Source organism: Heterocephalus glaber, unplaced genomic scaffold (genome assembly GCF_053883595.1).
Source record: "Heterocephalus glaber isolate CG9 unplaced genomic scaffold, H.glaber_assembly_v1.0 deba00001509, whole genome shotgun sequence".
NCBI classification, from domain to species: domain Eukaryota; kingdom Metazoa; phylum Chordata; class Mammalia; order Rodentia; family Bathyergidae; genus Heterocephalus; species Heterocephalus glaber.
The window spans coordinates 45287160-45302155 of record NW_028258325.1 but is presented as its reverse complement, the minus strand read 5'-3'; the positions used below and the strand labels follow the sequence as shown (position 1 = coordinate 45302155).

Genomic DNA, 14996 nt, shown 5'->3' with positions numbered 1-14996 from the left:
AGGTTGCCTTACTCTCTGGGTGTGACACTGTCTTCTCCAGTTTTCTTTCACGTCATCCCCATGTACAGGCCATTCTTCTAAGGATTTATCTTTGACATACTTTTCTGTTTTGAAGCTCTCATTTCTCCAGCTGTCACTTAGGTGCCTAGGATTCTCAAATAAAAATAACTTTGAAAAATAAAAGAATATAATTGCTTTATTATTAGGTCATGTATCCTTTGCTTCAGTATCTCTTTTGAAGACATTCATATTTCTTAGTACTTAACTAATTCTTTCTTTTTTTCCTATTGCTACTAATTTAGTTCAGATTCTCATTAATTTCCCTAATCATCCCAAAGGCTATTGAGACTTATCGGACTCAGTTATTTGTAAAATATATTTTACATCTTCACGACTACTACTCTCATTACAGAACTTCCTGTCCTAAAATCTTCTGTTGGCTTCCCATTGTGTACAGCAGAAAATCTTTTAAGTTTTAACCTGGTATTCAAGACCTTTCATGATTTGGCCATAGCCAAATCAGAGTTTTTCAGCTTCATTTCCTACCACTCCATTCACTTTATTCCTCATGTAGCTTCCTACCTTTCAATCATACACTTCTCTCTTAATGTATCCAAAATAATAATACAGTAATGTGTTCTTTTGTCTGCCTAAGACATATTCTTGGTAGCATGTGTACTTTGGAAATGTTACCATCTTTAAATAAACCATACTGTATTTATGGTTGGATTTTATAGTATACATGGCAGTAAAGACAGAACATTAACTCCCTAACCTTAGAAACTAGTTGTCTAACAGATAACTGGAGAATGATTTTTTTTAACCAAAGAGTGATCTTCCCCCGCAGAAGCATGTAAAGATGCACAGAAATACATAGTAATGTACTATAAAGAGAAAAAGCTAGCATTATGACAGTACCTGATATTGCATTAAGTCTCTTGTCATTTATCTTATTTCTGACCTGTGAAATACTTTTTTCTTTTCATTTAACTGACCATTATGTTTAATTTCAGGCTCTTGATGGTTTTTTTTTAGCAATCATGACAGATGGAAGTATAATATATGTGTCTGAGAGTGTAACTTCATTACTTGAACACTTACCAGTAAGTATAAAAATCTTAAAATCTTTGTTATTTAATGCCTGTTTTAAATATTTTAAAGCACTAGAAAGTGGACCTGTACTTAGTACAGTGTTAAAAATGACTAAAGGGTGGGGATGAAAACTCTTAAGTATGTCTTGTTTTTGTTTTTGCTTTTTTGGTTTTTGAGGGTCTCACTGGTCTTGAACTCACTATGTAGTTTAGGCTGGCCTCAACCTCATGGTGACCCTCCTGCCTCAGCCTCCCAAGTGCTGAGATAACAGAAATGTGCCACCACACCCAGCCTTAAGTATGTCTTTGTTTTTAGCATTGCTGTTTTCTCAGATCAGTCATGACTAATTAATATGTAGTAACAATATTCAGCTGTTACTTGAAGAAACTCTTGTTCTTCTTGTCTTTATTCTAATGCTGACTTTTCAGTGTTTCCTTTTTAATTGGTCTCATGAAGTTGTTAGAACACAGCATATCATGAGAATAACCAAATTTCTACAAGACACTTGTTGCAGGTAGGAAAACTCATACATAATTTCCCAAAAAGAATGAGTTATAAAAACACTAAAAATAATCGATACAGAATTTGAGTCACTTGTAAGAAAATGAATGCACCTTGAAACTATGTGTTAAGTGAAATAACAGACACACAAGCTTTAAGTATCACTTGTTTTCTCATATATGAGAATCTCAAAGTATGAAAATAAAAGATAAATAATAGGAAACAGGGACATAGAACTTTTACAAAAAGGAACGACACCAAGAGATAGATGGGAGAGAAAGGGGATTTTTAAAAGAATTAAGATGTGTTATTTACATGTGCCAATTCCCCATGATAAATGTAATCATTATGTACTGCAAATATGTACTAATAAATTTTTTTAAGTTTAAAGGATAATAAAGTAATGAACATATGCAGTTCACTTTCAGTATGACCAAAAAAATAAAGAATTAGAAGTATATTGTATAATTTTGATTGGGATGATGAATACCTGAATTGTGGTTTGCTTTTTTTACTCAGCATGTATTTACTGAACATTTGTTCTGTCCCAAACACCATGCTAATGTGCTGTGCTGCAGTTGATGGTTTTAAAAATGAATTTACATATTTTATTTAAATATATTATTATCTGAGATGGGACCTGTGGTATAACTGTTATTATATCATTTGTAAATTATTCAATATTCCTTTCTTTTGAAAATTTCTAACACTGCAAAGTGAACGCCACAAAGAGATACTGCAAAGCAGTATTTCCTTCCCTCTGTTTATTCTCCTAGGAAACTTGTAAAAAAAATCCTTGTGTAACAAAAAAAGAAAAAGAATCCCTCTATATGATTAAGTAATTAATAAGTATAATTACATGCTTTTAAACCATATAAAATTGTATTGGTTTTTCTTTCAGTTATATATTTGTAGAAACTGTATAATTTTTTTATTTAGTAGTGGTATGCCAAAAACTAAAGGTATCTTAAGGAGGATGATTTAGAGAGATGTGATAGAACAAGGCAAAAAACATCCTCCTCATCCTATAAATCTTACCCCTCCACCACATTGAATAACTAAAGGGAAAGGGTTCATTAGTTCTCTATCTGATGCACAGTTATTGTTATATGATTACAGAGAAGGCTAATTTGAAAAAGTCAAGATTTTTGTACCTTATACCCAGGAATACAATTGCTAAAAATATTTTATATCCAAGCTGACCATGATGGCACATGCCTATCTCTGCACTCAGTGACAGAGGCAAATTTGAACCCAATCTGGGCAACTTAGTAACTTAGCAAAGCCCTGTCTCAAAAAATAAAAAGGGCTGGGGATCCAGTTCAGTGGGAGGATCCTAGGTTCAAACCCAGTACTGCCCCCCGCAAAAAATATCCAAAATTATATATGCAGTTTTTTCAAGGGAGCCTTGAGTCACTTTTAAGCAACTGTTGTCTGTAGGAGTCATTTGTTTAACTATCTTTTGTCTACCTAAAAGATAACTACAATAGTTACAATTTACACTAAATGATAATACTGATCTAATGTAGAAATATGTCATATAGCTAAATCAATAGTTTTTATATGAAAATGATTGACGGTAGCCGGGTGCACCGGCACATGCCTGTAATCCTAGCATGTGGGAGGCTGAGGCAGTAGGATCATTTCAAGTTCAAGGCCATCCTGAGCCACATAGTGAGTTCAAAGCCAGCCTGAACTGCACATCAAGACCAAGACAGAAAAAAAGAGTGAAAAAAAAGAATAGAATTGAGGGAAGTTAAAAGGTCCAGATAGCTACTATTTGCTTTTCTTCGCTCTGACCTATCTCAATATTTGAATAGTTGTTATGGTAACAGTAAGTATGATTAGCCTCATATAGAGACATTAAGTAAGTTTAATACTTCATGAAGTGGCAGGAGAAGCAGAGTGGTAGGAAAACATAGCTTGTGATCGTACTCTTGATATTAGCTATTCATATTTTTTCTCTGAATAGGAAATATCATATAAATTTATAGATAGAAAAAGGGTAAAAAAGGTCAAATCATAATTTGCTGAAATAGAAGAAACAGTCATTCTCAAAATGAAAGTTTTAGTTCTAATTTCAAATTTGTGTTTTATTTTTCTATCAGCTAGTTTTTGCATTCTTATCGGTACCTGTATTTTGGTACTTTAGTGTCAGTAAAACAGTTGTTTAGCATTTCTGTTACTTGTGCCTGAATTTTTAATTTTTTCTAGAAGGCTTTTCAGACTTCCAGAAGAATTCTTTATTAAATGTAACTGGAAGTCTGAAAAGCCGCATTTGTTTCCAGTTACATTTTTGGTGTGGTTAACCCTTAAGCCATTATCAAATAACTCTTTAGTCTAAAATCAGTTATTATACTAGTAACTATTATATGCAAGGCACAGAATTATTGTGCCTTGATTGGAAGGGAGGAAGATAAAGATTTAAGAGGTGGAGCCCTTTTATTCATTTATGGGGCAACAGGAAGTAGACATTAAAATAGCAAGTCTTTTTATGGGAAATGAATGATACAAGTAAGTACTAAAGGAATTTTATTTTTATTTTGGATTTTTATGTCAAGGGAATACTTTTTCAGAAAATAATTTGAAAGATGGAGGATACAGTTTTCTGAAAATTGAGAAAGGCTATTCCACTTAACAGGGCAGAATTTGAGGGCTAAGAGAAAAGACAGAAAGAATGTGAATGTGTGGCTTGTATGGCAAGTACACCTTCCCCATCCCCAGTGGCACTCTTTTGTTGTTACTATTTTTGTTTTGAAGCAGTGATGCTCTCTGCAGATGTGTAAAACAGGAGCACAAGAACGTGGAACTGCTCTGGTTGAATGTAGCCTACCTTCACAGCTCCTTCTCGTTCCCTTACCCTCCGCTGCCCTTGAGAATACCACCTCAGTATCTCTAAGACTCCACAGAGCAGTTTGAAAACGTAGAGAAATCAAGTAGAATGGACTGGACTCAGTAGAAAATGTGAAGTCACTGGAGTTTCCATTGGTACTTAAGGGGTTAGGAGGTATTTATTATGTATAACCATCTTTGATTCCATAGCCATCCCATAGAGTAGTCACCCTGACAGTTGTCACATAATCGCTGATTAATGACTCTTGATTAAAGCCGTATAATTAACAAGAATTATGCATAACATATTAGTTGCCCTTATTTACAAGACTTTTTGACAGTGGTTTACAGTATAAGATAGATGCTTAAAAATTATGAAATGAAAATGAAAGAACATGTTGGACAATTAAAGTATCCCAAAGTCAAATATCCTCTTCATTTAGCCTATTGCTTGTCCTTTGTGGTCATGAATGTCCCATTGTTTAATGTAGATTTGAAGAAATTGCAAAGTTGTGTTTTGTGGCCAATTAACTCTCTTAGCTCAGTTGTATTTTAAAATGTTCAAATTTGGTGAAACAGCTTTACAAATAATAAATCAGGCTTTCAAGGTTATATTGATCATGAATCTGATGACATTGGTATCAGAGGCATGAAGGTAGTGGTAATCACCTTCCAAGTTTTCAGTCTTGGTTTTTAGGAATGTAATCTGTAACTTGATGTGTGTTGGTTTTCACAGATAATTGAAAATCCTGTGATCCTCTGTTGTTTAATAGCAATTTTACATTTTTAAATGCCTCTTGAATTACTCAATTATTTTATTTTAAAAAATTTCTTTTTCAGTCTGATCTTGTAGATCAAAGTATATTTAATTTTATCCCAGAAGGGGAACATTCAGAGTTTTATAAAATACTCTCTACCCATCTGCTGGAAAGTGATTCATTAACTCCTGAATACTTAAAATGTAAGTAGTAACTGTTAAGCAAAAATTCAAATGTTATATTTAATAGCATTATCTTTTACCTTTGAAAGTTTATGAAAAAGGCTTCTTTTTTTCTTTTTCTTTTGTACCGGGGATCGAACTCAGGACCTTGAGCTTGTGAGGCAGGTGGTGGAACCACTGAGCTAAATCCGCAGCCCTGAAAAAGGCATTCTTAATTAAAATGTAACATTTTTCCATATAACCCTATTAGGTAATTTTTAAATATTAAAAAAGATTTATGAAATGGAATTATTTTCATATTTAAAGTCTAAAATCTGTTCTAGACTATAATAAAATATCCTGTTTATTATAATAAATATGAATAGTTGTACTACAGTTATGCCATACGTTACACAGAAATGGAACCTGGCAATATATTTTTAATTTTTAAATATTGTATTTAATAAGAGAAAATGAAACAGTCTCATTTTCCTTATTGTTAATCAATTGGGAGGCAAGTGCAGTGCCACTGAGCTAAATCCCTGGCCCCTATTGTTAATCAATTGGGCACTCAAACTGTGAGGACAGTTTCTATATTTCTTTAAAAATTATTAAATAAAAAGAAAAATTATTTGTTAAGCTGAATTTAAGAATCTTTTATTGGCTATATCTAGGGTGCCAGGCACTTGTGCTATATTATTAAAAAGTGCCAAGCATAGTGCAAAATAGTCCCTGTGATCAAGAAACCCAAAATGTTGTGGTATAATCAGATATTTCCACTTCACTGGGCAAATCAGTTTGAGTAGAATACTTCATTTTCTTCACTCGGTTTTACACTATGTAAGATTCAAAATTGTTGCATCACTCTTTGGCATTAGCTATTAGATATCGTTTATCTTTTTTATGGTTTTAAAATTCCATTTTTTCTAATAATGGCATTAATCATCTTAGAAGTTCTTTGTATTTAAATCCTCAAATTCTGTAATATACTAATATTTGATATGCATGCACTTAGCACATATACATATAAAATTTATATATGGAAGTTTATATATATGTATGTCTTTGATATGAATGGATAATCTTTCAGGGGGAGTTGAGAAAAACTAGAGACCTGGAGAATCCATTTAGAGCTTATGCTATGTATAATTGTTTTTAATCAAAATTGCATGACTTTGACCAATAAGTCAATCAAATCCAGTACTGAGGAGAAAGGATTTCAGCTAAATATAATAGATTTAGAAGCCTATTATATGCTTCCATGTAATATTCAAAGTCATGGATTGAATAGAATTGCTTGAGTAGTTGAGATTGATATATAGAATATTATTAGGAGAGAATTAGAAAGTTGGGGCCCTAAGAAATTGCAGGAGGACAGGGGGAAAAAAATTGGCTTTAAGATGCTCACAGAGGCAGAATTTTGAATGGAGTACTGAATCTAAGCCTCTGGTAGATTGGGACACTGAGGCAGGAGGACCATAAATTCAAACCCAGGTTGGGTAACTTAAAGTCCCTAAGCAATTCTCTGTCTCAAAGTAAACAAAAGCTATAGTGTGAAGGCCCTGGATTCAATCCATAGTATCAGGAAAGAAGGGGAGGGGAGGGTTGGGGAGGGGAGGGGGAGGGAAAGAGGAGAGAAAGAAAAAGGAAGAAAGAAAGGACAGGGAGAGAGAGAGAGAGAGACAGTGAGACAGTCAGTCAGTCAGTCTTTGCCAGAAAGATAGTCCTTAGGCTCTTGTTTCCAAAATCAGAGGTAAGGATAGTAGCAATACTTTTTTGACAGGAAAAGAAAAAAGCTTAGTTAAACGACTTGCTAATTGCCTGGCTGAACAGCTGTTACATAAAAGTTCTTCCCCTGGCAAAAAAGTACTTTATGCCAAAAGAATGAACACAAACACAAGTTAAAGCACAGGGGAAATTGCTTGGAAATTTCTCTAAGTCATTTTGGCCAAAGTGAAGATGAGGTGGTACAGATGATAGGATTTGGGTTTAGAGAAGAAAGTAGGAGCAGAATTACAAAGGGCTACTATTTCACCGTATGGGGTTTTGATTTTTACTTTTTACATCATGGAGAGCCAGTGAAGATTTGAGTGGTTTTATAGTGTGGGGAGGAAAAAATGCCTAGGGTAGAAAATTTTGATAAGGATCATACTGGAGACAAAAGGGGAAAATTGTACAGTTGTTACAATAGAAGTAAATTGGAGAGGAAAGTGTGAGGGTGCTAAGTAAATAAACTAAAATTTGATATGGTGGTGACCATGTCTGGGAGGATTTGAGGACAATGATGTTAGTTGGATTTTGAACCTGTTGAATTGATGATAAAACCATCTACTATGACAGTGAAAGAAGAACAGGGGCTTGAGGTAGTGAATGAAGGAGTTACTAGTCCTTGTGTAGAAGCAATGCAATAAAAGTATTAGATGAAGAATAGTAGGCAAGGATGAATCAGAGGTAAAAATGTAGAGGCATAAGGAGTAAATGTTAATTAGAAGCAAGGCCATTTGTGATTGTACTATACTGGGTTGATGATACTTAATGGTTAGAAAAAATGATTTGTGAGAGTTTCCTTGGTGAAATCAATAGCACATCTTAGTGCCAGATTAGTGTTGGGATTTGTAATGGGAACAGAAGAAGCCAAATTGACATGAAGAGAGGATAGAGAGACATGGTTTCTAACTTGAGAAATAAGCATACATAAGGCAAAGGGGGGAAACTGACTTAGGAAGAAAGAGAATAAATTCACTCTGAGATACTTTAAATTTAGTACATGTGCTGCCAAAGCAAGCACTGAGATATTTTAAATTTAAATCACTGATGGGACAGTCAAGTGGAAATGTCCTGAAAGCAAATAGTGATATAAGAATTTGTCTTATATAAAATGTTAGAGTTGGGGAGAAAGATATAGGAGTTAATAAGCGTTAATAGGAGTTAACCAATTTATAAAAGGATGGCGAAAGATCAAAATAAAAGAACCTCTGTGAAAGCCACTAGTTTGAAGATGGATTAGCAGAAGAGATAGGAATAGTCAGTAAGGTAGGAAGGAAAGTACAGATTATGGAAATGAGGGAATATGAATATTAAGAGCTAGAAACAGTACGGAAAAATTATTGAAGTTGTCAATGCAAATGTTAGTTCTCTCAGTAGAGTAGCTGTTGTGGTAAAGGCGTGAGGATGAAATCCAAAGTACATGACATTAAGGGAAATGAATACATAGAAACGAGTACAGAAAAGAGATCTGTGATACTAAAAAGTTCAGCATGATTATTCTTTGAGATGGAAAACCTGAAAAAATTTAAAATTGTAGAAAATAAGGATCCAAAAAAGAGGATTTTTTTTTTTTTGGTTTTTTTGGTACCAGGGATCGAACTCAGGACCTTGCACTTGCGAGGCAGGTGCGGTGCCACTGAGCTAAATCTCTAGCCCTGAGAAAAGAGAATTTGTAGGTGCTAAAGGAGTGAGTGAGAAGTGGCATGGCCCTGGTGCTAGAGAAGATGGGAAAGTCTGTTCACAGTGGAGATGCGGGAGTTAGCTTCAGAATGGGAAAGAATACCTTTCTTTCCTGAGATTATTGTGAAGAAAGAAAAGGAAGGGTAGATTAAAATGGAGAAACAATAAGTTGCTTGAATAAAATGATGTCATTGACTAAAGATACTCTACTTTTATGGACCAAGTAAAATACCTTTAATTGAAGACATCTGTTGGAGAAAACAGTTGTGAACTTATCCAACTTTTATAATCTTATTTCATGTGGTATATCACAGACATAATGATTTTTTATCACCTTTCAGCAAAAAACCAATTGGAATTCTGTTGTCATATGCTTCGAGGAACAATAGACCCAAAGGAGCCATCTACCTATGAATATGTGAGATTTATAGGAAATTTCAAATCTTTAAACAGCGGTAAGTCGAACTGCTTCTGTTACAATTTGGTGTAACTTGGTGTTTTTCTAAGCTCTTTTATATAGATGTTTGAATATGAATAAAACTAGGTTTTACTGGAATCACTGATGATACATCTTTCCTTACTGTTGTAGTTTCCACTTCAGCACATAATGGTTTTGAAGGAACCATACAGCGCACACATAGGCCTTCTTATGAAGATAGAGTTTGTTTTGTAGCTACTGTCAGGTTAGCTACACCTCAGTTCATCAAGGTATGTTTCTAATTTTAACTGCTCAGAGGAGATTTTATTCATATTATGAGAATTGTCTTTATGTAACTTTTTTGTTGTCTCCAGAATGACTGAAACCTCCTGCAGACATTGTAGTAGTAGTGGCTGTGAGTCATTAAGATATGCATGAGGTAGTATTTTTGAAACCATGAGTTATGAGAGCACTTGCTGAATATAACTAAATATCCTTTGCAGTTAACCAGTGGCTATATATAACCATTGCCCTACTTTTGTGCAGAATTTTAGGATGCGTTTTTGTGTATTATTCACTATCTTCATTAAAGGAAAAAAGTTTTTAAAAATAAGTAATTTGAAATGTACAGGTATCTTTTACTGCTTGCAGTTTACTTCTTAAATTTCAAAATTTAAATGTTTTTTTTTATTGGGCCCAACAAGCAGATAATTAGTAGGGAAGTGGGAAAATAAAAACTAAACAGTAGATGGAAAGGCTAAGATTTAAAATTTGGCAGACAGCATGGTTTAGGGTGAATTACCAAGTTGGCATTTAAAAAAATCTTAAAGCATTGTTTTGTTCTACTTGTTTTGTTTTTAGGAAATAATATCTGGCTAACATTGGAGCACTTACGACATGCTATACACTTAACATGCATTAACCTTTTTAATTTTTATAACAACTATATGAGTTAGATGCTATTATGATCTCCACTTAATATATTTGAAACCAAGACTTAGGGAAGTTAAGATGTTGCTTGCCAAAAGTTTAATCTATTAAATGATGGAACTGGGACTTTGATTCTTTTTCCTTCACACCTCAGCTCTTCACTGTTACATTGTGCTGCAGATAGTCTTTTAAGGACACAGACCAGAATTATGATATATTGTTTAGTCTGACCAGAACGTAAGGTTCCCATAGGTGGAGGGAGTAGAGATAGTGAGAAGTAAGTTTAGGAAAGTAATGGCCAGCAATATTGAACATTTTCTCATGTATTTCTGGGCCATTTGTATTTCTTCTCAGAAGTATCTGTTCATTTCATGTGTCCATTTTTAGATTGGGTCTTTTATTTGGGGGAGGTCTAATTTTTTTCAGTTCTTACTATATTCTAGATATTGAGCTGTAGCTGGAAAAATTTTTTTCCTGTTCTGTAGATTGTCTCTTTACTCTGTTGTGGTTTCCTTTGCTGTGCAGAAGCTTTTAAATGTGATATAATCCCATTTGTTAACGCTTGATGTTAATTTCTTGTGCAACTAGGGTCCTATTTAGAAAGTACTTACATACACTTACCACTTTAGGAGTTTTACTTACCTTATCTTGCAGGAAGTTAAGTGTTTCTGTTTTAATATGTAGATCTTTGATTGATTTTATGGCAATCATCAAGAAATCAAATAAAAGTGTTGGTGAGGCTGTAGTGAAAAAGGAACCCGCCTACATTGTTGGTAGAAATATAAACTAGTACAACTATTATGGAAATCAGTATCTAGATTCCTTAGAAAACTAAAAATAGAAATTCCTTTCTACCCAGCTTTTCTCTTAGTATCTTCCTGAAAGAGTTAGACATAATATTACAGGGATACATGCATACCTGTGTTTATAGCTGCCCAATTCACAATAGCCAAGTCTTAGAAGCAGCTTATATGTTCATTAACAGACAAATGGATACAGAAAATGTGGTAATTACCCACAATGGAATACTACTCTGCTATAAAGAAGAATGAATTTGAACCTTTAGTAGGAAAATGGATGGTCCTTGAAAATGTGTTAAGGGAAATAAATCAAACACAGAAACTTAAATACCATGTGGTTTCTCTGAAAGTACAAATTAAGAACAAAATAAAGGTACCTATAAAGATAGATAAAAGGCCAGAAGATGAATGGAGGGTCAATATAAAAAAAAGAATTAAGATATGTCATGTACATGTATCAAATACCTGCATTGAAAGCAACCATTATGTATTGCAGACATGTGTTACTAAATAAATTAAAAGGAAAAAAGGAAGCAAATTCCAGACATGAAATTTCTGTTTTCTTCTCCGTGAAGAGTACCTTGGATTTTTAAATAGCAAAATCATATAGTTATATTTAAGAAATGTGTAAAATGAGAAGTACTCACTGTGAAGCCTGCATTTCAGTTATTGCCACATTTAAAATTTTTATTTTTAATTTATTTTGTGTACGGGGGTTGGTGATAGAACAGAGGGCTTAGTTTATGCTAGGATGATGCTGCAGTGCTCAGCTATAATATCCCTAGCCCATCATATTTTTTAGTACTAAGAAATCCAAATGTGTTAAAAACGTGTTAAAGTAAAAGTTACCTATTTTAATATGATCCCCATCCCACCCCCATACTGAGGATTGAACACAGGGACTTTGCACTAAGCTCCATCCCCAGCCCCTTTTTTAATGTTTTAATTTTGGGACAGTGTCTCACTAAGTTGCCCAGGCTAGGCTTGCACTTGCAATCTTCCTGCCTCAGCCTCCCAGAGTGCTGAGGTTGGCCCTAATAATGACTTTTAAATCTTAACAGTATTAGGGGTCTTCTAAGGACAGGGAAATATCTTTAAATTTTAATTGTTAATTTACTTTCAGGAAATGTGTACTGTTGAAGAACCCAATGAAGAATTTACATCTAGACATAGTTTAGAATGGAAGTTTCTATTTCTAGATCACAGGTAACTTCATTTTTAAATTTCATGAAATGGTAATTATCATATGATTCTTGAAACTAATAGGATTTAAGGATAACCTTTTTTTTCTAATTAGAACTTTCAAATCTATTATCCATTTTTCAAAAAATAAAGCCCACTAAAATTGGTTTATAGTTGGAATGTTTCCTGCAGGAAAGTTACAGTCTTGATTGTTTTATTATGTAATTCAGGGCACCACCAATAATAGGATATTTGCCATTTGAAGTTCTGGGAACATCAGGCTATGATTACTATCATGTGGATGACCTAGAAAATCTGGCAAAATGTCATGAGCACTGTAAGTAGATTTTAATATTTCTGGTGGTAGTATCTTTTCAAAATCATATAAACAAAAATCTTGTCCTGCTAATGACAGGTGGTAAAATAAAGATGTATAACCATTTTTATAAATATGTAAAATAGGAACAAGTTTAATTTAAATTATATATATCTCAAAATATTCCAGTATATTTTAAAAATGAAAAATTTCCCATATTAACCACAGAACTCATTTTTTCCTTAACATCTGTTTAAAAAAGACTTTAGAATTTAAGAACTACGTAGTGCTTTGTGAAATACTACACTTAACAGTTACTTCAGTGAAGTTATTCTGATTTTTGTTAGTTAATTTAAAATTAAATGCCTCAAAAGTATACCTGACAGTATGTATGGGGAAAAAAATCTCAGATATTATTACTGCTGTTATCATCAGTACATCTAGGGAGGAGGTAGTCAGCAGTGTGAATCTTTGTATATTTGGAGGTGTATTGTGTATGAAAAGTGTGAAGTCAACAGTAACTGGCTATAAAGTTGACTCCTGTGTAAACCAAGTACAGTGGCACATGTCTATAATCCCAGCACCTTGGGAGGCTGAGGCAGGAGGATTACAAGTGCAAGCCCAGCCTCAGCAACTAAGCAGCCTAGCAAGACCTTGTCTCAGAATTTAAAACAAAATTTTTAAAGGGTTGAGAATCTAGCCTAGTGCAAAGGCCCTGGGTTCAATCCCCAGTACTGGGGAAAAAAGTTGGATATTGTGGAAGATCTGATAATTGCTTGAGATCTTAAGCTAGGTCTAAAGAATAGCATTTTCTTACAATTGATATATGTTTTTGAAATGCCAGAATAAATGTTGTATTATAGATTTAAATGTAAATGATTAGTTTTGGTTAAAAGACAAATTTTTCATAACTGAATATTGACAAAGAAAAAAAAATTTTTCTTTTCTTTTTAGTAATGCAATACGGGAAAGGTAAATCATGTTATTACAGGTTCCTGACCAAAGGGCAACAGTGGATTTGGCTTCAAACTCATTATTATATCACTTATCATCAGTGGAATTCAAGGCCGGAGTTTATTGTTTGTACACACACTGTAGTAAGGTAATAATTCTTTTAGAGAATTTCTGAAGTTCACTAACACCCTGTATAATGATTTTGACATTGTAATTTTTATTCATGACCTGTTGATAAATTACAAAGTGATCTTTTTTCCAGTTTTTAATATATCTTTCAGCGTATTATTAAATTTACTTACGGCATTATATAAATATAATATAGTAGTAGGTAGATGTATAATACTTGACATAAGTTTTGTTTTACACCAGAAGTTGTACTGTCTTTTATATACCAAACTCAGTCATGCAGAGGAAAAACTGGAGTAGATGAACATACTCTTCCTTAATCTATTTCTTCTTAATTTACCTGTTGTATAGTTGGGGAATATTTATAGTAGCATACAAAACTTTGAGTTACCTAGAAAAATGCAAACTGAATTAAGATAGAGATATTTTAGGTTTGTGTAACACATAGAAAATAGTCTAGAATTTGTGACGAACAAGTGAGACACATAACAAACACTGAATGCTTGCAGCTCCTCAGAATTTTAAAATAAATGCCCAACACTAAAATTTGATTCTTTCCATTTGTAGTTACGCAGAAGTAAGGGCTGAAAGACGACGAGAACTTGGTATTGAAGAGTCTCTTCCTGAGACAGCTGCTGACAAAGTATGTTTCTTAGTCTGTTTTTAAAAAGTTTATTTAATTTATTCCCAGTAAAACACAATCGATAGAGTAATTATTTTTTAAATATTTCATTTCCTCAGTTGTGACAGGGATATGATTATACTTTATTGTTTTTAATTTTAATTTAATATTTAAATTCTTATTTGCTTCTGAGAAAGAATTGAAAACCCTGACAATTAGCAATAATTAGGTGAGCAATATATGTGATCTCAGATTAACAAGTACCATTTTTACTAGTCTTTGATATGCTAGGCGCTGGCTAGGTTCTTTATGTGAATTATGAAATATGATTTACTCCCTGTTAGGGAATGTCCCTACTTTGAAAATATTGAAAGTGACCTCTCCTAAAGACACATACTGGGAAATTATAGTAGGAATTTGAACTCTGGTTCCTTTTTTATTATATCCTTTTTATTATATTACTCCAAAACAGTGATATAAAAAAGCACACATTTATTGTCTCATAGTCTGTGTGGGTTAGAAATCCAGGCACAGTTTAGCTGGACCCTCCGCTGCAGGATCCATAATGTGGCTACAGGGAAGGTGTCATTGGGGGCACCAGTCATCTCAGTGTTCATCTGGGGCAGAATTTATTTCCACCTCCCTCAGTGATTGTTGGCTCAATTTCTTCTTTTTTTGTTTTTTGTTTTTGTTTGTTTGTTTTTGTTGGGTCGCTTTTGTTCATCATGGGCAGTTGGACTGAGGGCATTGATTCCTTGACAGCCAGAGGCCACCCTCCTCCCTTTCTTTGTAGGTTACTCCTTCCAGCAGAGAAAGCATGCAAGAAAATTCAGAGAGAGAAAATGCCAGTAAAA

At 33.7% G+C, this 14996-nt stretch overlaps 1 protein-coding gene across 10 annotated transcripts in view; it reads left to right on the top strand.

Annotated features, from left to right (window-relative positions):
• Positions 1-14996, top strand: part of Clock (clock circadian regulator) — a 119865-nt gene that overhangs the window by 79391 nt on the left and 25478 nt on the right. For all 10 annotated transcript variants that reach the window (XM_021262328.2, XM_013073953.3, XM_004849703.3 and 7 more), the window contains 8 exons: positions 1014-1103; positions 5266-5386; positions 9133-9246; positions 9381-9499; positions 12063-12145; positions 12352-12458; positions 13392-13539; positions 14088-14163. In XM_021262328.2, the coding sequence (XP_021117987.1) occupies positions 1014-1103; positions 5266-5386; positions 9133-9246; positions 9381-9499; positions 12063-12145; positions 12352-12458; positions 13392-13539; positions 14088-14163 (858 nt within the window). The remainder of the gene's footprint in view (positions 1-1013; positions 1104-5265; positions 5387-9132; positions 9247-9380; positions 9500-12062; positions 12146-12351; positions 12459-13391; positions 13540-14087; positions 14164-14996) is intronic.